This window comes from Scyliorhinus canicula, chromosome 10 (assembly GCF_902713615.1).
Source record: "Scyliorhinus canicula chromosome 10, sScyCan1.1, whole genome shotgun sequence".
In the NCBI taxonomy this organism is placed as follows: domain Eukaryota; kingdom Metazoa; phylum Chordata; class Chondrichthyes; order Carcharhiniformes; family Scyliorhinidae; genus Scyliorhinus; species Scyliorhinus canicula.
Window position 1 is genome coordinate 152,154,509 of NC_052155.1, and position 25,020 is coordinate 152,179,528.

Below are 25,020 nucleotides of genomic sequence, written 5' to 3' on the forward strand. Positions count from 1 at the left end.
AACTGCATGATTTTCATTGCTTTTGAAATTAACAAAAATCATATGGTTTGTTTAATGCAACAGTTGCAATGCAATGCCACACCTAGACCCCGACCCAGATGGAAGATTTAAACTCTACTCCATCTTGCGTCATATTTTCATACTCCGACAGAGAAAAGGAAGTGTGTATTTCAATATTCTGGATCAAGCAAATGTGCTATAGGTTTCTCCTTGACAGTAAGAACTTGCATTTATGTAGCAGCTTCATAAACACCGTACGATCCAAAGTGCTGGACTGGTAATGAAATTTTTTTGAAGTATAGTGACTGTTGTGATGGAGGAAATGCATCATCAGTGTGCATGCAGCAAAGTCCCACAAACAACAATGAGATAATTATCAAATCTGTTTGCTAGTAAGTGTTGATTTGGGGCTATATATAGACCAGGATAATACGGAAATTTCCCCCGCTCACCTTAGAATGGTGCCTTGGGATCTCTTATCTCCACTTGAAAGGTCTAATGGGGCTTTGGTTTAACATTTCAGTTAAAAATGGCACCTCTGCTCACACAGTGTTCCCTCAGTCTTGCACTGAATTGTCAGTCTGAATTTTGAGCTCCAATTTTTGGATCAGAGCTTGGTCCCACCAGGTACAGCGAGCCAGCATGGACTCTGAATGGGCTCAATGGCTCCTTCTATGCCATAATGACACTATGACTCTATAACCTTTTGACTCACGGACAAGAGTACAACCTCTGAGACACATCTTGTCACAGTCATCAATCCTTAACACTGTTTCGAGAAAGCCATCCAGGTGCAGTACAAATCACAAAGTCCCATGTGTGACCAATGTACAAGAGTTAACAGTTATGTACACACTTGAGCAGCAGAGGTTTTAAACTATGCAACTCACAAATTTCTCTGTTGCAGGAACAGCCGGAAGGAATAACACTGGTCAAAGAGGAGGTGGACAAAGATGAAAGCAAGCAAGAGCCGGAAGTGGTTTATGAGACGAACTGCCACTGGGAAGGATGCGCGAGAGAATTTGACACGCAAGAACAGCTAGTCCATGTAAGTAGTAGCAGACAGGGACTGCTCCTGATTGTGTGCAATGCTTTGTGGAGGTCAGGTTCTTTGACCTCAAAGTGTCAAGTTTCTTAGCCGGGGGCACCGTGAACTAGAGAGCATATTATTTCTCCCAGAGAGCTAAATGGCTACAAAGCTTGACCAATTCAGACATCTCAAGCCTAAAGGAAGCCTCTGTCAAATGCTTCACAATGAATGCTTGTATTTTGGGCTAGTGTAAATGAAAGGGTGAATCTTTTCAGGGGAGTAATAGTGACTCTATTCACCTAATACTAAACCCTTTGCACCATTTCTAAAAGTGAAGCAGTAAGCTTTTAAGATGAGTCTAATTGGTAAAAGAAAATTGCTTGACTATTTCAATAAGTGGATAAGTGAATCTAAAAATATAACCTTGCTACCCAGAGGATGTTAATCTGCATTAGCCCCTTATTCACGGATGCATTGTGAATTCTGAATGGCTGGATTGTGCAAGTTCCATCTACAGTTCTACACCAGCATATGTAATGTCTCTATTATTGCGGGAGAGAGAGAGTTTGTGTTGGTATGTGAGTACGTGCACAAGTAACTGGCTATACTTGGCTGGTGATCACTAACAGTGTTGGCTTGTGTTGTGTTCCTGTATCATCTGTCCGGTAATGAGGGTGTTGGGTTGTGTTGTGACCCTATACCATTTGCCTGTAATCATTGAAAGTGTGTGGTTTTTTTACAGTTGTGAAAAAATAAATTTATAGTTCAGCATTTTATTTTCTATGAACAGGAGTGGCTGCCAGATTTGTTTCTGCAACCAATGACTTCTTATGATAATTAAGGGAGCCAGTTTCTTAAAAGAAGGCCGGTCATGGATGATTTAAATAATTGATCAACCGCTTAATTTTTTAAAATTTAGTGTTTTCCACTAAGTATTCTCATCTCCCCTCTGCCTGTGTTGGTAAAATTCCACATGTGCCTTTCCCAAGCTGAGCATTGATGTTGATATTTGGCAAGTTGGTCATTCAATTGCATAAACGTCACAGCTAAACTGAAACGTACAACATCCAACAGCAAATGTCAGGGACTGCCCAATCTGTTGCTTAGCCCCTTTCCTTGCCCACTAAACCAACCCACCTCCCAAAGCTGCCATAGGCCTGAAACTATTATTCTCTAATTTATTTTCTATCTACCCTCATGCCCTATTCAAGCCCATGTCACCCATGAAATGAAATGAAAATCGCTTATTGTCACGAGTAGGCTTCAAATGAAGTTACTGTGAAAAGCCCCTAGTCGCCACATTCCGGCGCCTATTCGGGGAGGCTGTTACGGGAATCGAACCGTGCTGCTGGCCTACTTGGTCTGCTTTCAAAGCCAGCGATTTAGCCCTGTGCTAAACAGCCCCAGAGACAAACCTCCTGGGCCATTGACCCCATTCCCACTAAACTGCTGACCATCCAACTTCTCTTCTTGCCTCCAAGCCAGCTGATTTTATAAATGATTTACTTCCCTCGGGTACTATCATAAGAACATAAGAAGTAGGAACAGAAGTAGGCCATACCGCCCCTCAAGCCTGTTCAGCATTCAACCAGGTCAAGGCTGATCATCTACCTCAATGCCATTCTCCCACACTATCCCCATATCCCTTGATTAAAATCTGTCGATCTCTGCCTTGAATGTACTCAGTGAATAAGCCTCTACAGTTCTCTAGGGTAGAAAATTCTAAAGACACACCATCATCAGAGCGAATAAATTCCTCTTCATCACAGTCTTAAATGACATACCTTTTATTCTGAGTGTGTCCTCTGGTTCTAGACTCCCCAGCCAGCGGAAACATCCGACCTGCATCTGCTATGTCGAGCCATGGAAGAATTTTGTCTACTTCAATGAGAGCACCTATCATATTTTGAAATTCTAGAGAATCCAGGCCCAGTTTCTTCAATCTCTTCTCATGTGAATCATAGAATTGTTATGGCGCTGGAGGCCTTACCAGCACCAGCTCTCCAAATGAGCATTATAACTTAGTGCCATTTCCCTGTCTTTTCCCCGTACCCCTGCACATTGTTTCTATTCACGTAACCATCTAACGCTCTCTTGAATGCCTCAATTGAATGTGCCTCCACCACACTTCTAGGCAGAGCATTCCAAACCTGAACCACTCATTGTATTAAAAGGTTTTTTCTCAATCACGTTTGCCATTTGCTTCCTTTGCAAATCACCTTAAATCTGTGCCCTCTCATTCTTCATCCTTTTGAGTGGGATCAGTTTCTCCCTATCTATTCTGTTCAACCCACTCAAGATTTTGAACATCTCTATCAAATCTCCTCTTAGCCGCCTTCTTTCCAAGGAGAACAGTCCCAAGCTCTCTAATTTGTCCTCATAACTAAAGTTTTGCATCCCTGCAAGCATTCTTGCAAATCTCTTCTGCACTCTCTCCAATATGTTCACATCCTTCCTATAGTGTGGCACCCAGAACTGTAGGCAATATTCCAGCTGAAGTCTAATTAGTGTCTTGTTTAAGTTCAGCGCAACTTCCTTGCTCTTGTACCCTGTGCCCCAGGATGCTGTACGCTTTATTAACTGCTCTTTCCTCCTGTCCTGCCCCCTTCAATAATCCAGGCACATACAAACCCAGGTCCCTCTGTTCCTGCGCACCTCGAAGAATTTTATCCCTTGTTTTATATTGTGACTCCATGCTTTTCCTACCAAATTGCATGATCCCACACTTGTCTGCATTGAACATAATCGGCCACCTATCGACCCACCACACGATGTTCTGTTGAAGTTTTACACTGTCCTCTTCACAGTTTGCAATATTTTCAAGTTTTGAATCATCTGCAATTTTTTTAATTGTCCCCGCACATCAAGATCTAGATTATTAATAAATATCAGGGAAAGCAAGGGTCCCAATACCGACCCCTGGGAATCCCCACTACAAACCTTTCTCCAACCCAAAAATATCCATTGACCATTACTCTCTGCTTCCTATTATTCAACCAATTTTGTATCAACGTTGCTACTGACTCTTTTATTCCATGAGCAATATCTTTTCTCAAGCCTGTTGTGTGGCACTGTATCGAATGCTTTTTGAAAGTCCATGTGCACCACATCAACAGCATTACCCTTATCGACCCTTCTGTTATCTCCTCAAAAACTCCAGCAAGTCAGTTAAACATGATTTCCCCTTTAGAAATCCATGCTGGCTTTTCCTAATCGACTCACATTTTTCCACGTGACTACTAATTCGATCCTGAATAATTATTTCTAGAAGCTTGCCGACCACTGATGTTAAACTGACTGGCCTGTAATTTCTGGGGCTATCCTTACAAACTTTTTGAACAAAGGTGTAACATTTGCAATTCTTCAGTCCTCTGGCACTTCCCCTCAGTCTAGAGAACACTGGAAGATTATGGCCAGCATTCTTGCAATTGCCATTTGCACAGATCCTTGGATACACCTCATCTGGTCCCAGTGCCTTGTCATCTTTAAGTAACAACAATCTATTCAACACTCATCAGTTTTGAACCCTGGAATGCTATTCCTAAGACAAGTTTGGTGAATCTTTGTTTCACCTAAAGTATGGCAAGTAGGTCCTTCCTTGGGTAGGGAGACCAAAATTGTACACAATACAATCTCACAATTTGTGAGATCCAGATGTGATCTCACAAAGGCTCTATGCAATTACAGCTCTATATAATTCCAGCCTGGTCACTCTACAGTCAAATTTCTATAATGGCAATTAGATCATACTTGTTTACTTCACTTTGTGCTGTCAGTTAATCTACCTTATTGTGACTGCTCTATGCATTCATTTAGTGTTTTAATTGTCTTTTTATTATTTTCAAAATCTCTAACCGTATCTACTGGCATACCTTTAAGCTCGTATGCTCTGTCCCTCCTTGCCGCACCTAGCTTTACAATTCCCTTATTGTTATCTTGCTCTTTTGCCATGTCTTGTCTCTTGAATTTATCACGTCTTCCCTCACCTGATCCCTTGCCTCCACTATTTAGTTAAAAGACCTCTCTACCCCCTATTTATACCACTCGCCAGGATGCTCATTCAAGTGAAGACTGTACTAAGGGTACAGTGCCCCATGAATTGAAACACATTTCTCCCACACTAGTTTTTAGTCATGCATTTAACTCATTTTATTTACCCTACTCCAATTTGCTCATGGCTCAGGTAACAATCCAGAGATCATTATCTTTTGGGGTTCTGCAGTTTAATTTAGCCCCGAGCTGCTCTTCCTCCCTGAGCAGAACCTCTTTCCTAGTCTTACATATGTCATTGGTGCCGTTGGATCCTCCCCCTCACTGCAAGTTTCCCTGCAATCTAGAGCAGTTGTCCTGAACTGGGAGGGCAACACAGCCTTCTGGACTGACGCTGTCTGCTACAGAGAACGGTATCTATCCCCCGACTATAAAACTCCACCCATTTGAATGCTTTCCTGTGCAACGGTGACATGGACATTTTGAACATCCAGCCTGCAGTCTCTACTTTGGCCCATGCAGGCTGCATGAACCTGTTGGACAATTTCACTCCTACCTTCTTGATCCCCATACATGCCTTACCCACAGTCACACCATCCTGTCCCTGACCATAAATCATTTTGGCAGGAAGAATGTGAGGAGACGGTATAAAATAAAGGGAAAAATGTTTACAGAGGTCCAAAAACATAGTGACCTCTGTATATATGTGAAATGAAAAATGAAATGAAATTGCTTATTGTCACGAGTAGGCTTCAATGAAGTTACTGTGTGAAAAGCCCCTAGTCGCCACATTCCGGCACCTGTTCGGGGAGACTGGCACAGGAATTGAACCGTGCTGCTGGCCTGTCTTGGTCTGCTTTAAAAGCCAGCGATTTAGCCCGGTGTGTTAAACCAGCCCCTAATGATGCACACATCATTGAAGGGTGGCAGGGGATGTTGAGAGAATGGTTGATAAAGCATTCAGTGTCCAAGGCTTTATTAATAGAGGCAGTGAATACAAGAGTAAGGAGGTTATATTCAACTTGTATAAGATGACAATTAGGCCTCATCTGGAGTACTGTGTCTAGTTCTGGGAACCATAACTTGAGGAACGATGTGAAAGCATTGGAGAGAATACAGGGGAGATTCACTAGAATGACTCCAGGGATAAATAACTGGAGCTATGAGGAGAGAATGGATGGGTTGGGACTATTTTCCTTGGAGAAAAGAAGACTAAGAAGAGACTAGATAGAGGTAATCAAGATCCTGAGGAGTATGGACAGGGTAAATAGTGAATAAACTGTTCCCAATCAGGGGTGCATCAAGGACTAGAGGGCACAGATTCAAAGTAATGGGCAAAAGGAGTAGAAGTGATGCCAGAAAAAGATGTTTCACCCCGAGGATCGTTGAAGTCCAGAACAAACTTCCTGAAAAGGTGCTGGCGACCGTTTGAGGCATTCAAAAGGATTACTGACTGTAAAGAAAGAATATGCACGGTTATGTGGGGAAGGCAGTGGGATTTGGTGAAGTGCTCTTTTGACGGGCTGGCGTAGACCCAATGGGCTGAATGGCCTTCTGCACCTCCCTCCGAATCTCCCCCTTCCTCCTACTCTCCTCCTCCCTCCATCTCTTCCCTCTCCCTCCGTCTCTTCCACCTCCCTCCGTCTCTTCCCCCTCCCTCCATCTCGTTCCCCCCCCCCCCCCGTCTCGTCCCCCTCCCTCTGTCTCGTCCCCCCCCCTCTGTCTCGTCCCCCTCTCCGTCTCGTCCCCCTCCCTCCGTCTCGTCCCCCTCCCTCCGTCTCGTCCCCCTCCCTCCGTCTCGTCCCCCTCCCTCCGTCTCGTCCCCCTCCCTCCGTCTCGTCCCCCTCGCTCCGTCTCGTCCCCTCCCTCCGTCTCGTCCCCCTCCCTCCGTCTCGTCCCCCTCCCTCCGTCTCGTCCCCCTCCCTCCGTCTCGTCCCCCTCCCTCCGTCTCGCCCCCCTCCCTCCGTCTCGTCCCCCTCCCTCCGTCTCGTCCCCCTCGCTCCGTCTCGTCCCCCTCCCTCCGTCTCGTCCCCCTCGCTCCGTCTCGTCCCCCTCCCTCCGTCTCGTCCCCCTCCCTCCGTCTCGTCCCCCTCCCTCCGTCTCGCCCCCCTCCCTCCGTCTCGCCCCCCTCCCTCCGTCTCGCCCCCCTCCCTCCGTCTCGCCCCCCTCCCTCCGTCTCGCCCCCCTCCCTCCGTCTCGCCCCTCTCCCTCCGTCTTGCCCCCCTCCCTCCGTCTCATCCCCCTCCCTCTCTGACTCCCTCCCTCTCTGACTCCCTCACTCACTGTTTCTCTTTCTCTGCTTCACTGTCTCACTATTTCTCTCCCTGCATTGGATCTGTCTTTCCTCCATACCTCATTTCTCCTCCATCTTTCCCCTTGTCTTTCTTTCTCCTCTGTCTCTCTGTCCCTCTCTCCTTATCCCTCTTCCTCATTCTCTTGCATTCTCATATGCTGTCCCTCTACCATTCTATCTCTCTCGCTGTCCCTCTGTCAATCCTGCCTCTCCTCTCTCTCCCTCACTTTTTTTCTCTCTCTCTATCTTTTCTTTTTATTTCTGTCTGTCTGTCTTTCTGCCTCTCATTATCTCTCACGTGGTCTTGGCTCCCACTGCCAAGGCTTGCATGAGAGCTGCCGGAGGACAACCAGCTAATTTTCAAAATTAGCTCATAGAAGAGTTGGTGCCTTTGAGAAAATATCAAGGGAGAAGAGGAAAAGAAAGTTTGCTGTGTGGCTTGGCGAGTTCACTCTTGTGTTTCATGGCACGAGCAGCATTGAGTTAGATCACTGTTTCCCAGTCGTACAGAACCAGCAGCCTGGACTCCATGCTTTAGCTTGCATATGGTTTTAACTAGCCAATTGCCTTGGGATCATAAGTGTCAATTGAACTATCTTTTCTAATCAGGGAGACATATTTGTTGAGCTTGCAAAATGTATTTTGTTCCAGGCTTTTTTTCTGTTCTCGGAAGCTGGCTGAATCACTGCCCTGTTGTATTTGCTGCTTTGTATGTTAAAATACATTGGAAATGTTTGGGTCAGCTGCACATCTGAGGGGGTCAGCTCTCCATGGAGCACGCATAGTTTAAGTTACGTGTAGGCTATTTCTACAAATACAGCACTGACACAAGAGCAACCTTTCAAAGCTCTTTTTTCGGGTGCTTAGAAAGCTGTTCCTTACAGTTAATAGAAAAACATGTGCATCTTCATGGCTGTCCATCCAGTCCCTGACAGTTTCAGCAGTGAGCTAACATCGTCACTATCTATAATTGATATCCTTCGATGGAATGGGGCTGCTGACTGCATTTCAAGGTCTTTGCTAAAGGTTTTCAACAATCCTGACAACTTTTGCCCTCAGTGGTGCACCTCTTAAACTACTCTGTTGGAATGTCAAAACCATTGAACCACAGTGCAGAGGCCACATGTGTTTCACATTAGTTAAATCACAAACATTGGTGGAAGCACGAGAATTCCTCCTATGATTGCATGCCAGACCAGGCTCATTTACATCAAGCCTGTGAGAGGAAAACTGTTGTTGCTTTATATTATTAAACGGTGGGTTGTACGCTTCAAGGTTTTAATAAAAGTCATGTCAGATTTTTAAATTTACATTGAAAAAATCCATATGATCAGCTGGAGGGTTTTCTTGTTGCTCTTGGGGCATTATTTGTTGACTCTCTGAAATAAAGCTCATTTAACCAGATATTTGGTTGCGTTAATACACATTCTGCAGAGGAGGGTGGAAACAAAGGCCACTTGATTTTCAAGTGACATGAAGGTTAGAATATGTAACTGTGTTTAATCTTTCCTATAATGCTTTTTGGTAATGACAATTTGTAATATTTCTCTGCATCATAATGCATAACCCGACAGAGTAGATTTTATCAAGCCTAATTTCACTGGAGCACCATATATTCCCATTCCTACAAAATCAGTTTGGGACAACCTCGCTGTGGCCTTCATTTAAAAAAAAATACACATGATAAAAATTGCCCCTTTTTATACCACCATAATAATTCTTATTTTGCTCAACAGCTTCCCTTTAGTTCTGTGTTTTTCCCTTTCCTCCACTAAATCGATTTCTTGTGCAATGCCACGTGTTGTTTCAATTTATTTTTCTCCTTGATTGCCATGCTGCCTATTATTATAATTCTCCTGGTCCCACCAAGTCTGATATTTTATTTCCATTTTAATTGTCTTGGTTTTTTTATTTTCCCTTTACTGGGTTTTATTTAGTGGCTGTCCGTCATGACTGACTTATTTGGTTGTGATTTGAATTATGTTATCAGCTAGTGTAGTTGGTAAGCAGGAGGCTGGTTAACTCAGTTGGCTAGACGGCTAGCATGCAGATCAATCAACAGCATGGGGTTCGATCCCTGCTCTGGCTCAGGCAGACTTGGAGCCTGTCTCTGTGCCCTAAAACGTAGTAAAAAAATTAAGGCAGCTTGCCATGGTTCCGGGAATTATCACCTAGGACCTGACTTTGTTCAGAGAACTGAAGAAATTGTTAGAGTGTTTATTTCAGTCATCAAGGCTGTCAAGTACACCCTGTAAATGAAATATTTCATTAAAAAGTTCAACAGCCACCAGTGCCACTGCGTAATTAGATTTAAAAAATAGGATTTGGGGGAGGAGGATAGAGGTTGGGGCAGGGATTGGGTCATGTTTTCTCCTGCTCTGTTGACTGCATTAAGTGATGCTGAGGTGCCAGTTGCCCTCTGCAGAGCCACGGTAAGTGTTTTCAGGCTATTCATCTCTGTAGGGCATTTCAAGCTTGTCCCTGTTGCTGTCTGACAGTCCCACAGGCCCACTTTTACACCAGTGTCACGAAGATATTTTCCGCCTTCCCCATGTTCCCTGGCCGATCCTCTCTTTGTTAACTTAAATTCTTTCTGACATCCCCATCCTTCACCTTATCATTGATGATCTTGACTTCAGCCAACTTGGCTCCCATATGCTGGAAACCCTTTGCCTCTTCATTTCCTTTTCCTCCTTTAAAATTAATTTATTTTGATCAAGATTGTGTCCCATCTTAATATCTCCTCCTTGGGCTTGAGGCCCAATGTTTTTAGACTGCTCACTGTGCAGTATCTTGTAATGTTGTTTCGACTTGTTAAATAAATGTTTTTCTTGCCTCAGCCCACCATCATTCTTGGACCCATGAATATTACAAAAGAGGGAGCACATAATCCCATTGCTCACTTCGTGGCCTCATAAGTTCCTTTTTTTCTTTAATAATTGCATGTCTGCCCAAACGTTTTGAAGCAGGGGATTCTTTAGATATGTGGAACAGGAGTAGGCCACTCAGTCCATCAGCCATTCGGTTAGACCTTGGGTGATCTGTATCTCAACTCCATTTATCTGCTTTAGCTCCATATCTCTTCATACACTGAGCAAAGAAAACTCACTTGGTCACGGCCAGCTATACTGTTTTTCTGGGAGAATTCCAACTTTCCGCAATTCTTTGTACGAAAAGGATTTCCTTATCAGGCTCTAATTATAGGATTATGTTCGCTTGTTCTTGAATCTTCCAACAGAGCAAATAGTTTCCCTGTATCTACTCTATCAAATCATTTTCACATTTTAAGCACCTCACTCTGATACTCAAGGGAGTACAAACCAAGTATATACAGCCTGTCCTCATAATCTAACCCACTAAGCCCCAGTTTCATTCTGATATTATGATTAGTAACTTGTGAGCTTCACCAGCTTCCAATATGTGTGTTTCACGGAGCTGGTGGCAACACTGAAGTAACCTGCCAGACTATTTAAGGATGGGAGTACCCATCTTTTGTCATGCCCGCTGCCCCCTAGGGGTGGTAGATCTGGCCAGTTAATTTCGCTGTAACTTGCTGTTGTGCTAGATGATTTCTTTTCAGGGAGTGCCAACATAAGCAGGCCACAGAGTAATAAATGAGCTTCCACCGGGGAAAGGGTTTTCTAATTATCTGACAGTGCATGAGTTAGGGTGGTGGAAGCAACTTGGCTGATTGACCTGCCAGTAATACATAATTTCGATTGTATTCATATAGTGGATGTACGAGCCAATTGGAAATGGAGAATTGTCTCTTTGCCTTGGCGGGTATAGTTCCGAAGGGACTGATGCCTTGCTGGAAGCACCAACACAAATGCAAGTCGCCCTTGGGCTTTTGGGGATTAAGCCCCAACATTTAGCATTAACCTAGCTTTTCTCTTCATTCTATGTGGATTCGCTGAAAAGCAATCAGTAGCGGAAGCTGAAGTTGATGTTCTATACCGAGGCCAGTTATAGTGTGCTCACTATACCTGGCTACCTGGACAGAGATCATTCACAAGACATAGGCTGGGGATTGAAGCGGGGAGCTTCCTGTTCTGTATGAGAAGCATTTTTTTTTGTTGATAACTTAAAATAGAATTCCAAGTACTGATTCGTATTTATTCACTCGAGGCATTTAGTTTGTTGGCACGTCTGACTGAGATGATAGATTAAGAATTCCATTTAGATGAGCAGTAAATTTGTCTATGTTTCATCAGAGGCAGTGGTGACTTGAGGGTCAGTCAATGTTGTTTTCTGTTTGGTTATAGGCTTACATTTTAGTCTAGATGGTGATATTGCTCTCTTGAAAGAATATTTAGAAAAACAATGCATCTACACATGCAAGTTCCATGTCCCAGAGACGACTGAGATCCTATATCCGGCGGAGTAAGATAAAAGTTGTCACTCGAAAATGAAAGAACGCTCTCACCCATTCTCCCTCCTTGTGTTCGGGTGAGATAAACTGCAGTGGAGTCTGAGTGCTGTTCCATTTTGCTCCTGGCAGGGACTTTAATTGGTATAATGCAGATTTTTTTTTTTGATCAGCAAGGATTATTCTGCTTATCTTTCCTTAGTATCATAGCTTGTGATGAAAAAGGCCTTTGGTGAAGCGCAAATGCCGAGTTTCCAAGTAAAGCACTTTAGCGATTGACATCTGAAAGAAATGTCTGATTTATTAGTCTTTAATTGATAACATTGAGAGGTAAGTAGTAATCCAGGTCTGACTGATTTGTGAAATTGCTTAATATGAAGTCTCTTTGTGATTATAATATACAAACTCAGGCTGTTGCAGTAGACCCCTGTGCACCTTCTGAAATACGTGGGCATTTTAGACTGCTAAATCTATCTTGTGCTTTTACAGTAGTTGGCAGATAAACTGGTAGGGTAGAGATTAATAACCAGCTGCACTGCTATCAGTGCCTGCTTGTCGATTTTCTGGGAAAGGGCAGTCTATTCAGCATGAAAATTATTGATTAAATAAAACTTGTTATTAGGGCAGGGTGTGATCCATAATCACAAACAATAGTGGACATCGTTCTTCCCAAGCCACACTCATGCATCACACCCTTCCACAATATTTCATGTCACCTGTTCTAGTCACTTTGTCCTCCCAGTACCAGACAGAAATGTGTCACCCTGATTCTTTCTGTTAGGTATTTCTGTCTCAAAAGATGTGGACAATCATGCTGATGTGGTGGTTTGTACCTTGTGTGCGCTACCGCTGCACCCAAACCATACTAACTCTGCCAAGGAAGGCGTAATTGCATCATTTACGGACAATATTCACTGTTTCTTTAAGACTACACGGTCTACACTAAATGTCAGCACTTGAGGTTGGAGTGATTGCTTAGTTAGCACGCCTATCGAGCAATTCTGTTTGCATAATGGATACAATACGGATATTGTAGAGGCAGATTGATCTTTTAATTCCACAGCTTTTACCGTTCAATGGGACTCCTATTATTTGAACTGTTTGTTTGAGTGTCACTTTGTTTTAAGTATTAAAGTTTGTTTCCATCATAAATGCCAAAGTGACTTTTTATCCCATTTTAATAACTTTTTATGGTTTTCTGTACTTCAATCATCTAGAATTCTTTTGCATGAATGTTTTGTAACTCTAGCAAGAACTGAGCACCAAAAAACTAAAGACAAATCTTGTAGATTTTTCAATATTTCATACCTTTTTTGAGAATTGTTTTTAATCCCTGGGGTTTTACTTGTTTCAAAGCCATTGTCAGTACTGCTTTGTTTGTATCGCACTTGGTAATGAATTTGCTTAATATAGAGTTCGGAAAGAGTGAAAGGTTGATAAAGGAACAATTGGATCAGAAAATTATTAGTAACTACAGGCTAGATTGATGGATTTAAATGCCTTCCATCTACTTAGATCCAGTGCAAATCCAACAGTGCCCACATCTTGCCTGCTGGCTGGCAAGTTAGTCAGAGCTCCATGCTGCCTCTTTTTGGGAAGGCCTGCCAAACTAAGTGCTAATCAGGCACTTAAATGGGCAGTGCCCCCCCCCCCCCCCCCCCCCCCCCCAGTAAAAAGGACCGTTGGGAAAATCAGCCTCTTGACAGCTGCTAGCTAATCAAAGGCTGGCAACTGTAAATTGCTTGGCAATGCCAGCAATGCATGAACCAAAATCCCAGGATTGCCGAGGGTTCCAGGCCAGAGGTGATTGAGGACTGGCTGGGGGTCGCAAGGGGTATGGGTGATTGGTAACAAGGGCAGGAGGGTGGCTTTCAGTGGGTCCCACCTTCCTGATGCTGAGTCCCTCTTTGCTTTTCGGGCTTCCCGCATGGCGAATCTCCCACCCACGACTGGGTGAATATCAGCAGTGGTAGGGCAGGGCTAAGGTGGGCACTAATTGCCCAATTAAGGGCCTCAGTTGGCGGCAAGGCATGAAACTGCCCACAAACCTTCTTGCCCTGAACTTGATAGGGGCAAAGACGGGAAGGAGGCATGGTCCTCAACCGCCACTTTCCTGCCTCTTTAAATGCTCCATCACCACCAAACTCTCCTCAGGGGAGACAAATTCCACCAAGGAGCAGGCTTCCATCTCAGTTCTACCCATGATTAATGAACTAAGTGGTATAAAGTCATCAATCTTGTTCAAAGGGTTGATCTGCAAAATGTGAGAAAATATATAAGATTGGTATACTCTTCAGATGTTACCACACATGGCTAGAACAAAGCAGGGGAAATTTTATACTGAGTTTAACCTTTGCTGTGTCGAAAGTGGCAACGATTGAAGTCGTGTGTCGAAATGTGTTCCATACCCTAAACCGATACTCTTCAAAAATATGTATATCGTATCACAGATGCTTTAAAAGGTATTTCCCCAAAGTCAACCATGAACAACGTATTTGTATGTGTTGTCATGTGAGAGTACCTTTAAGAACTGGGTGTTTATCAAATAGCTGCAGTGGATGTACCTTTAAGAACTGGGTGTTTATCAAATAGCTGCAGTGATGTCAGAGTGTGGGTGGGGCTGGGCTGGCTGTCTTTCACTTTCATTTTGAGCAGGCAGCTACAGTGTGTTTTCGTTACATTTTCAAAGCTGGATAGCTGCAGACATAGCAGGCAGCTGTATAGTGAGCTCTCTTCAGCTCATTTGAGGATTTCAAAGTAATACCTGTTTCTGTAAAGAATTTAAACCTGCTGTCTTTCTTTGAAAATGATTTAATATATGGATGTTGTTCAGAAAGTTATGAAAGGTTACTTATAGAATATTGTATCTGTGGGGATTATTGGTGTTGATAGTTGTTAAGATGTTTACTTTTCGTTTATAAAGTGTTAACTGGATTCATAAATAAACATGGTTTTATTTTAAAAGTACTTTAGATCGCTGTTGCATCACACCTGTAAAATAGCTCCTTGTGCTCCCCATAACCACAATCTATTAAAAGTTGTGGGTCAGGTGAACTCCATGATACACTTTGGGGTTCTCTAAACCCTGGCTCATAGCAGTGTATATTTTCCTACGCATGGAGTGACAAATTCAATTAAAAATAACCCAACTGCAAAACCTTTTTACTTAAAATAAAGAAAAAGTTAGGCAAACGTGTGCAGCCAAGGAAGCTAGTCCAAACCTAAGAGTTTGGTGAGTGGGGGAATTCAAAATGTTAATTTTGTTTTTAGCAGTAACTGGAAAATATTGAGTAGGTAGACTAAGTTGCTTTCTTTCTTGCAGCTTAGACAGGGTAAACACACTCTTCTGTGAGAGCTGAGTAACCACATAGCTAACTAATTGAATTTGTTTTTCTTGCCCATTTCTATACTATTCCTAAGGTTTAAAATAATATAAAAATCAGTGGTAAAGTTAATAAAATGTATAAAAAAGCAACATAAGTGAATAATATAATGAAGTAATTAATTAAAACACATTAAGAATGACAGGGCAGGTTATAATAATAATAATAATTGCTTATTGTCACAAGTTGGCTTCAATGAAGTTACTGTGAAAAGCCCCTAGTCGCCACATTCCAGCATCTGTTCAGAGAGGCCGGTACGGGAATTGAACCCGCGCTGCTGCCTTGTTCTGCTTACAAGCCCAGTGTGTTAAACCAGCCCCTGGTTATGTGTCAAGGCTGCAGCATCTGGGAGCTCCTAGGTACCAGTGATATAAGGCTAACACGTCTGCAGTGAGTGTTTGTGGCTCGAAGAATTTCAGCTCAGAGTCGCTGAGCTGCAGACTCTGCGACTCATTTGGGAAGCGAACGTTAACCAGGAGGTTGTACCAGGAGGCAGTTACACCACTCACGATGGGGTCTCTGATATGGTCAGTGGTCAGGGACAGGAGGGTGTTTCTGCAAGTGTGGCAGATAAGGGAAATCAAAGGACGTGTCAGCATCTGTAATTGGCCAATAGGTTTGAGATATTCTCGGCTTGTTTGGATGCGGTTGGAGCTACAGGGTAGATGAGCAAACTGTCAATGGCATCCTGGTATCAGAAGCCATTTTAGAGTGGGGGGGGGAGCAAAAAAGAATGCAATGTTAGAAGGGGACACTATAATAAGGGGGATTGAGCAAGAGTCCAGGCGGCTAGGTTGCCTGCGTGGTAAGACCATAAGACATAGGAGCAGAATTAGGCCACTTGGCCCATCGAGTCTGCTCCACCATTCTATCATGGCTGATATTTTCTCAACCTCATTCTCCTGCCTTCTCCCCATAACCCCTGATCCCCTTATTAATCAAGAACCTATCTATCTCTGCTGCCACGGTTCAGGACACTTTCAGAGCTGGAGAGGAATTTGCAGCAGGAGGTGGGTATCACGTTGCTGTGGTCCAAGTAGTTACCCAATGACATAGGTCAAGCTAGGAAGAGGTTCTGCATGGAGAGAATGAGGAGCGAGGCACTGAATTAAAAAGCAGTGTCTCAAATGTTATAATCTCTGAATTATTACCTGAGCCCCGTGCAAATTGGCATAGGGTACCTAAAATTACACAGACGAATACGTGGCTCAAAGACTGGTGTGGAAGAAGTGGGTTCTAGTTTGTGGGGCACTGGCACCAGTACTGAGTAGAGACAAGGTAAGCGCAAAGATTGTACTATGGGATCAACAATTGGACATGTAACAAAGGTAACAAAAATACCAAAACTAAAGTCTCAGTATCTGAATGCGCATAGCATTCATAACAAAGTAAACAAATTGATAACCACATTGAAGTGAATAAATATGATCTGATAGCCATTAAGTAAATGTGGCTGCAGGCTGATGAGGATTGGCTTCTGAATACTGAAGAGTATATGACATTCAAGAAGAATAGGAAGGTAGGTCAACGTGGAGGGCTAGTACCGTTAATCAAGGATGGCATTGGTGCAATAGTTAGAGATAAACTTTGGGTGGACATGAGGAATAATAGGGGAAATAAGTAGTTAGTGGGAGTGGTCTACAGGTTCCCTAGCAATAACCATAATGCAGGACGAAATATACAAGAAGAAATATTGGGTGTTTATGATAAAGGCATTAGTCATGTGTGACTTTAATCTACTTACAAGGTGGAAGAATCAGACTGGCTGTAGTAGCCTGGTTGAGAAGTTCATAGAATGCTTGCTTTTGAGAGGTTTTTGGAGGATCATTTTCAGGAACTAACCAGAGACCAGGTTATATTAGACTTGGTTATTCTGTAATGCACAGGATTAATTAATGACCTCAAAATAAAGGCCCTCCTAGGTAACAGCAACCACAATATGATGAATTTTATATCTCGTTTGAAAGGGAGAAGAGTGGGTCCATAACTAGTATTTTAAACTTAAATAAAGCAACTATGTAGGAATGGAAGATGAGCTAGCTCAAGGGAACTGGAATAGACAAGCAATGGCAGACATTTAAGGGGATATTTCTTAATACTCAGAATACGTATATTCCTACTATCAATAAATATTTTAAAGGGAGGACTCGCCATCCGTGTATAACTAAAGAATTTAGGGAAAGCATCAGACTTAAGCAAAAGGCAGGTCAGATAATTGGTCAGGATATAAAAAACGGCAGAGAATGACTAAAAGGTTAATCAGGAGAAATAAATTAGAGTATGAGAGGAAACTAGCTCTTAATGCAAAAACAGATAGCAAGCATTTCTACAGGCATTAAAAAAGTAAATGAAGTGAGTGTTGGTGCTCTAGTGAGTGAGAATAGGGAGTTGATAGTAGATAATAAGGAAATGATGGATGAAATGAACAAATATTTTGTTTCTGTCTTCATTATAGAGGATGCAAAACAACATTCCAATAATTGCTGCAAATCAGGAGGTGGAAAGGAGAAAGGAACTTAATGAAATTACAATCACTAGTGTTATGGGCCAGGGCTCAGAAACTTCAAAGTGTATTATGGAGTTCACCTGACCTACAACCTTTATGTTGAACTTGGCGAGGATGAGCACAAAAGCCTTCACCTCAGGTGTAATTCATCAGACTCCCTAGACACTTTAATCAAAAGAAGGTTTATTCTAAGAATATAGTTAACATATATGTGTGATATATATATATATATATATATATATATATATATATATAAACACACCAAGAATTTTTATCAATTACAAACATAAGGACACCAAAGCTACAGTAATCTTCGTATAACACTTAATGAATTCCCCATTTAACTGTTCCAATTCAATAACAAAATCCAATAAACCAAACCCCTTTTCAAGGATGTGGCCCAGGACACTCTAGTCTAACTTGAATGAGACTGTTTTTTTCCCTAATCAGAAAGAATAAGCATGGCTTTGTGAAAGCGAAGTCATATTTGAGCAATTTATTAGAGTTCTTTGAAGGAGTAAAGTGCTATGGATAAATGGGAGCCTATAGACATACTGTACTTGGATTTCTAGAAGGAATTTGAAAAGTGTTACATCAAAGATTATTGTGGAAAATAAAAGCTAAGCTGGAAGATTGTTTGGTTGGCAGAAAACAAAGAGTATGCATAAATGGGTGGGCAGCACGCTAGCACTGTGGCTTCACAGAGTCAAGGTCCCAGGTTCGATTCCCCCGCTGGGTCACTGTCTGTGCGGAGTCTGCATGTTCTCCCCATGTCCACGTGGATTTCCTCCGGTTTCCTCCCACAGTCCAAAGACGTGCAGGTTAGGTAGATTGACCGTGATAAATTGCCCTTAGTGACCGAAAAGGTTGGAGGGCTTAGTGGGTTACGGGGATAGGGTGGCAGTGAGGGCTTAAGTGGGTCGGTGTAGTCTCGATGGGCCAAATGGCCTCCTGCACTGTATGTTCTATGTAAATTGGTCTTTATTTGATTGTCAGGATATGATCAGCGCAGTCCTCTGGGACCTCAACCTTTTACAATTTACGTTTACATCAATGAGGTAGTTGAGGGAAGTGAAGGCATGCATGCTAAATTCTCAGATGTACCAAAGATAACTAGTAAAGTATTGTGAAGAAGGCATGAGGAGTTTGCAGACGGATATAGATAGGTTGCGTGATTGTGCAAAAATTTAGCTGATGGATTGCAATGTGGAAAATGTGAAGATATTTACTTTGGCAGGAAGAATAAGAAAGCAGAGTATTACTTGGAGAATGACTGCAGAATTCCAGGGTGCAGAGAGATCTAGATCTTCTAGTGCATTAGTCACAAAAAGGTAGTATGCAGATACAGCATGTAATTAAGAATGCTAATGGAGTGTTATCCTTTATTTTTTTTAAATCTAAATTTAGAGTACCGACCTCTTTTTGGGCAAACGTGGGTCTCACGTGGGTCAAACGTTTGGGGCAGCACGGTAGCATTGTGCATAGCACAATTGCTTCACAGCTCCAGGGTCCCAGGTTCGATTCCGGCTTGGGTCAGTGTCTGTGCGGAGTCTGCACATCCTCCCCGTGTATGCGTGGGTTTCCTCCGGGTGCTCCGCTTTCCTCCCACAGTCCAAAGATGTGCAAGTTAGGTGGATTGGCCATGATAAATTGCCCATAGTGTCCAAAATTGCCCTTAGTGTTGGGTGGGGTTACTGGGTTATGGGGATAGGGTGGAGGGTGGAGATAGGGTTGACCTTGGGAAGGGTGCTCTTTCCAGGAGCCGGTGCAGACTCGATGGGCCAAATGGCCTCCTTCTGCACTGTAAATTCTATGAAAAACACAGGGAGAGTGTGCAAAGTCCACACGATTAGTGGCCGGGGATGGGATTGAACCCCGGTCCTTGGTGCCGTGAGGCAGCAGTATTAACCACCGTGCTGCACTAGATTGCTATCCTTTATTATGAAAGAAATTGAACATGAAAGTAAGGATGTGCTATGCTTCAGTTATATTGGGCATTGGTGAGACCACATCTCAAAATCTGTGCAGTTTTGGTCCCCTTAATTAAGGAAGGGTGTAAATGCATTGCAGGCGACTCAGGAGGTTTACTGGATTGATACCTGGAATGAGCAGGTTGTCTAATGAGGAATAATTTGCACAGGCTGGGCTTGTTTCCACTGGTTCAGAAGAGAGAAGGGTGACTTGCCTGAAATATATAAGATTCTAAATGGTCTTGACAAAATGGATGTGGAAAGGATGTCTCCTCTTGTGGGTGAGTCTAGAACTGGTGGGCACTGTTTTGAAATTAGCGGTCGATGTTGTACAAGGGAAACTTTTTTTCTGAGTGTTGTGCAACTTTGGAACTCTCGGACTCAGAAGGCGGTGGAAGCAGAGACATTTAAATTTTTAAGGCAGAAGTAGATATGTTTATATTTGAAAAGGTATTCTTAGGTTATTAGGAGTAGATGGGAATATAGAACTTGATCTTATGAATGGCAGAGCAGACTGGAGGGCCAAATGGCTGGCTTCTGCTCCTATTTCATTTCATGTTTCGTGGGCTGGATTCTCCAGTCGCCCAGACTTGTGTTTTTCAGTGGCATGCTGTTCGTTGGCGGCAGGATCCTCTATTCCCGCAGCTTGTCAATGGAACTTTCCATTGAAGCCAACTCCACACGTGCAGGCGTGTGCTGCCGGTAGGAAAAGTATTTCACTCTATTGCTCTGCAAGTTACTTAAGAAAGGATAAAATTACTAACATCATACACATACAGGGATTAATTACAAATAAAGATCAAACAATGCTCACAAAAATCAATCAGTTCAGTCCATGTTCTGTGCAAGCTGGAGATTTCTGAAGTTGAGGTTGAAGTTGTCTGAACTGAAGGTTTTGAAGTTGTAAGACTGTTTGTGCAGCTGCAGTGGCTTCCATTGTCGAATTGTCAGATGGTATTTTAATAGGTGAGCTGAGTAGATGGAATCTGGTTTACAGGGAGGAGAGAAGATGCCTTACTTCTGTTCTGCAGACATGACACTACAGCAGACCAGAAACTGCTTTTAGATGCCTTTCTCTGTCACTCCCTGGGTTGAGGCTCCTTCACAATGCTTCTCTGTGGATCTTCGTCTGTGCCATTTTCGGTGCTTTTTGCATCTTAGCGATGCCCTCCGTTGTCATGTAACCTGAACAAAATACCAAGCTATCTCCCAAAAGGGCATCAGCACTTGAAACAGCCTTTCCCACGTGTGGCTGTTAGCATTTGTTCTGGCCAAGACATAATTTATATTATTACCATGAGGTGTCAACAAAGCTTTGTTACCCCTGCATGAGACCACATCGAACCATAATGAAATTAAGGATTGTCTTTTGTCCTCATACCCAGTCTGGTAGCTTGGAGCCATTTTGACGCAATCTTTTATCTCAATCCAAGGTTTTACAACATGACAATAGGCGGGATTCTCCGGCCACGCCCTCCGGGCGACCTGAAATTCCCACCCGATGTCAATGGACCTTTTATATGGTCGGCGTTCCCCCCATGGCGTTCTTGCAGTGGGCAGGGCAAAAGAACCCAGCCCAATATCTTGAAAAGGAGAAATGAATATAAAGTTGCTTTGAATGAGGAGTACCCAATCCTGTAATTCGATTTCTAAATGGACTCTATATTGCACCTTATGACATATCTGATGATGAATACTACATTGAGTTACTTCGAATTCATAATCTGAATGTGTTCCAGATGATAATTGTCTAATTTTACACCAACACCACACACACTATAACTAGTCTACTTCCTTCTGTGTCTGCCTTGGAGGAAAAACTCCCCAAAATATACTTAAAACTCAATATCCCAAACGTCTAGCCTTTATCCTCTGCTCACCCTCCTCTACATTTTCAATATCGTTGTGAAATTAAACCCATTATTTTCTCTCACACTTGACATTCGCCTGGTACAGTCCTCATATGTGCTCTCTTAAGGCCAAAGGATGCAGTCTTGAACACTTATGGTAGACAATTGGTTTATCCATTTGCTGCCAAATTGGCCCAAATGCCCAATTGGTCATTTGGTCATACTCTCATCTGCAAGAACCGCTTACTATTCTAGGATCATCCGAGAAAGTAAACCTGACATCTTTTTTCTACTGTAAGCCACTTCTTAAATCTTTCTCCCCTGTCTCCAGTGCCTTCATATCCAACAATAAGTGTGAAATGCTCCTGAATTTCTTTGTCTTTAAAATTGAGATTGTTCGATCTGCTGCCATTGCTGCCCCCCTCCCTTTCCCGAGTCCACTTGGCTAAACCTTCTCTAAGGTTCCCCAATGCCATAGCCGTGAACTAACATCTTTCTCTTATTTTCTCCACTTATGCTTCTTCCGAGCTAATTTTGTCCATGAGACCCAGCTCCTGCTCTCTCGACCCTATTCCCACTAACCTACTGACAACATGACCTGCGCTTCTGCTTCTGTAGTTAATTGGTAATGATTCCCTTAAGCAGGTGCTGTCCCTCTCTCCTTCAGTATCTTAACTGACAACAAGTCCCAGTTTCCTGTCAACCCTGTGCTCACTGACCTACATTGGCCCCTGGTCAACCAATTTCTCATATTAATCTTCTTACCCTGGTTTTCAAATCCCTCCATGGCCTTACCCTTCCCTCTCTCTGCAATCTCCGCCAATCCCACAACTCTTTGATATATGTGCATTCTTCTAATTCTAGACTCCTATATCCAAATATCTTTTCAAAATTATTTCATAGGATGTGGGAATCATAAGAACTAGGGGCAGAAGTAGGCAATTTAGCCCATCGAGCCTGCTCTGCTATTCAATATGATCATGGCTGATCTCCTCTTGATCTCAACTCCACTTTCCTGCCCATTCTCTCTAATGCTTCAATCCGTTATTCATTAAATATCTGTCTATCTCCTCAAATTTACTCATGTTCCCATGTCCCAGCATCCACTGTACTCTAGGGGTAGTTAATTCCATAGATTCATGACCCTTTGAGAGAGTAATTTCTCCTCATCTCTGTTTTAAATCTGCTACCCCTTATCCTAAAACTATGACCTCACGATCTGGATTGCCCCACAAGAGGAAGAATCTGCTCTATGTCTACTTTGTCATTACGTTTTATCATCTTGGATACCTTGATTAGATCTCTCCCATTCTTCTAAACTCGAGAGTGTAGGCCTAAACTGCTCAATTTCTCTTCATAAGGCAAAGCCCTCATCTCTGGGATCAATCTAGTGAACCTCCTCTGAACTGCCTCTAATGCAACTACAACGGCAGCACGGTAGCATTGTGGATAGCACAATGGCTTCACAGCTCCAGGGTCCCAGGTTCGATTCCGGCTTGGGTCACTGTCTGTGCGGAGTCTGCACATCCTCCCCGTGTGTGCGTGGGTATCCTCCGGGTGCTCCGGTTTCCTCCCACAGTCCAAAGATGTGCAGGTTAGGTGGATTGGCCATGATAAATTGCCCTTAGTGTCCAAAATTGCCCTTGGTGTTGGGTGGGATTACTGGGTTATGGGGATAGGGTGGAGGTGTTGACCTTGGGTAGGGTGCTCTTTCCAAGAGCCGGTGCAGACTCGATGGGCCGAATGGCCTCCTTCTGCACTGTAAATTCTATGTAATCTATGATCTTCCTCAAATACGGGGACCAAAACTGTACACAGTACTCCAGGAGCGATTTCATCGATGCCATGTAAGATGCAACAATACTTCCCTAATTTATACTCAATCCCTTTACCTATAATGGCCACAATTCCATTTGTCTTCCTTGTTACCTGCTGTACATGCATGCTAGTTTTCTGCGACTCATACATGAGCACACCTTGATCCCTCTGCATTGGAGCACTCTGAATCTTCTCTCCATTCAGATAGTAAGATGCCTTTCTATTTTTCCGACCAAAATGGATGACCTCACACTTAGCCACGTTAAACTCTATCTATCAAATTTTGGCCCACTCACCTAACCTATCTACATCCATTTGTAAATTTCTTATTTCCTCATTGCAACTTACTATCCCACATATTTTAGTGTCATCTGCAAATTTGGCTACAGTATCTTCTATCCCTGCATCCAAGGCAATATTGTAAATAATTGCGGCCTGAGATCTGAACCCTGCTGTATCCCACTAGTTACATTTTGCCAACCAGAAAAAGACCCATTTATCCCGACTCTCTGCCTTCTGTCAGTTAGCCAGTCTTCTATCCAAGCTAATAAATTACCCCTAACCTTATGTGATCTCACCTTGTGTTTTAACCTTTTGTGTGGTACCTTATCAAATGTCTTCTGGAAGTCCAGATATACTACATCTACAGGATCCCCATTATCTACTTGGCTTATTACATCCTTGAAGAACTCTAGCAAATTTGTCAAATATGATTTACCCTTCATAAAACCATGCTGACTTTGCTGGATTGCAGTTTGACTTTCTAAATGTCCGTTAAGACTTTCTTAATGAATGGATTCTAACAAGTTCCCAACCTCAGATGTTAAACTAACTGGTTTATAGTTTTCTACTTTTTGCCTCCCTCCTTTTCTGAATAAGGGCATTACATTAGCATTTTTCCAATCCTCTTTCCGACATCCAGGGAATTTTAGAATATTATAACCCCAATGGATCCACTATCTCTGCTGCCACTTCCTTTAAGGATGTAAGCCATCAGACCCTGGGGACTTGTCTGCCTTCAATCCCAATAGTTGTTCAGTGCTTTTCCCTATTGATGATGCCATGTGAGAGTACCTTTAAGAAATAGGTGTTTATAAATGGGTGTGTATATAAATATCTGTAGTGAGAGTGCCTTTAAGAAATGGGTATTTATTACTGCAGTGATGTCAGAGAGTGGGTGGAGCTGGGCTGTCACGTGGTTGCTCCACTGATAGACTTGCTGAAGAAACGTCGAAAATTTCAGTGGACAGCAGACTGTCATTCGGCATTTGACTGCCTGAAAGCTGTGATAACCAATGCTCCTGTGTTGGAGAATTACAAGGAACTCTGTGATCAGATTGAACTAAAGTAGCTGACTTTAAAGAGAAATGCCGAGGCGAAGAGAAATGGATGGATCGTACAGAGACCTTCTTGTTCAAAGAGACTGGCAATCGAGAAGGATTTCAGTTGGAGGAAGAAGTACAAAAATGGACTATTATTATACCTATTTGCGTGATTTTTGAAATTAAAAGTATATTTACTGTGTGCATTTCTTAAAGGATAGTGAAAAGGTGAAAAATGAAACCATCTTGAAGTTGATGGTTTCTTTTTTTTTCTTGGGGTGTCATGTGAGAGTACCTTTAAGAAATGGGCATTTATAAATGGGTGTGTATATAAATATCTGTAGTGAGAGTACCTTTAAGAAAGGGTGTTTATTACTGCAGTGATGTCAGAGTGGGCGGAGCTGTCCTCCACCATGAAAACTGAGGCAAATATTGATTCAGCTTTTTACTTTCGCTTTAGGCTTTTTTCTGCAGGGTGGGTTTGGTTTC

General features: G+C 42.8%; 1 protein-coding gene across 3 annotated transcripts in view; it reads left to right on the forward strand.

Moving 5' to 3' along the window:
- The window catches only part of LOC119972716 (transcriptional activator GLI3-like), a 447,347-nt gene that overhangs the window by 365,146 nt on the left and 57,181 nt on the right, over positions 1-25,020 (forward strand). For all 3 annotated transcript variants that reach the window (XM_038809920.1, XM_038809921.1, XM_038809922.1), the window contains one exon: positions 908-1,048. In XM_038809920.1, coding sequence (XP_038665848.1) covers positions 908-1,048 — 141 coding nt within the window. The remainder of the gene's footprint in view (positions 1-907; positions 1,049-25,020) is intronic.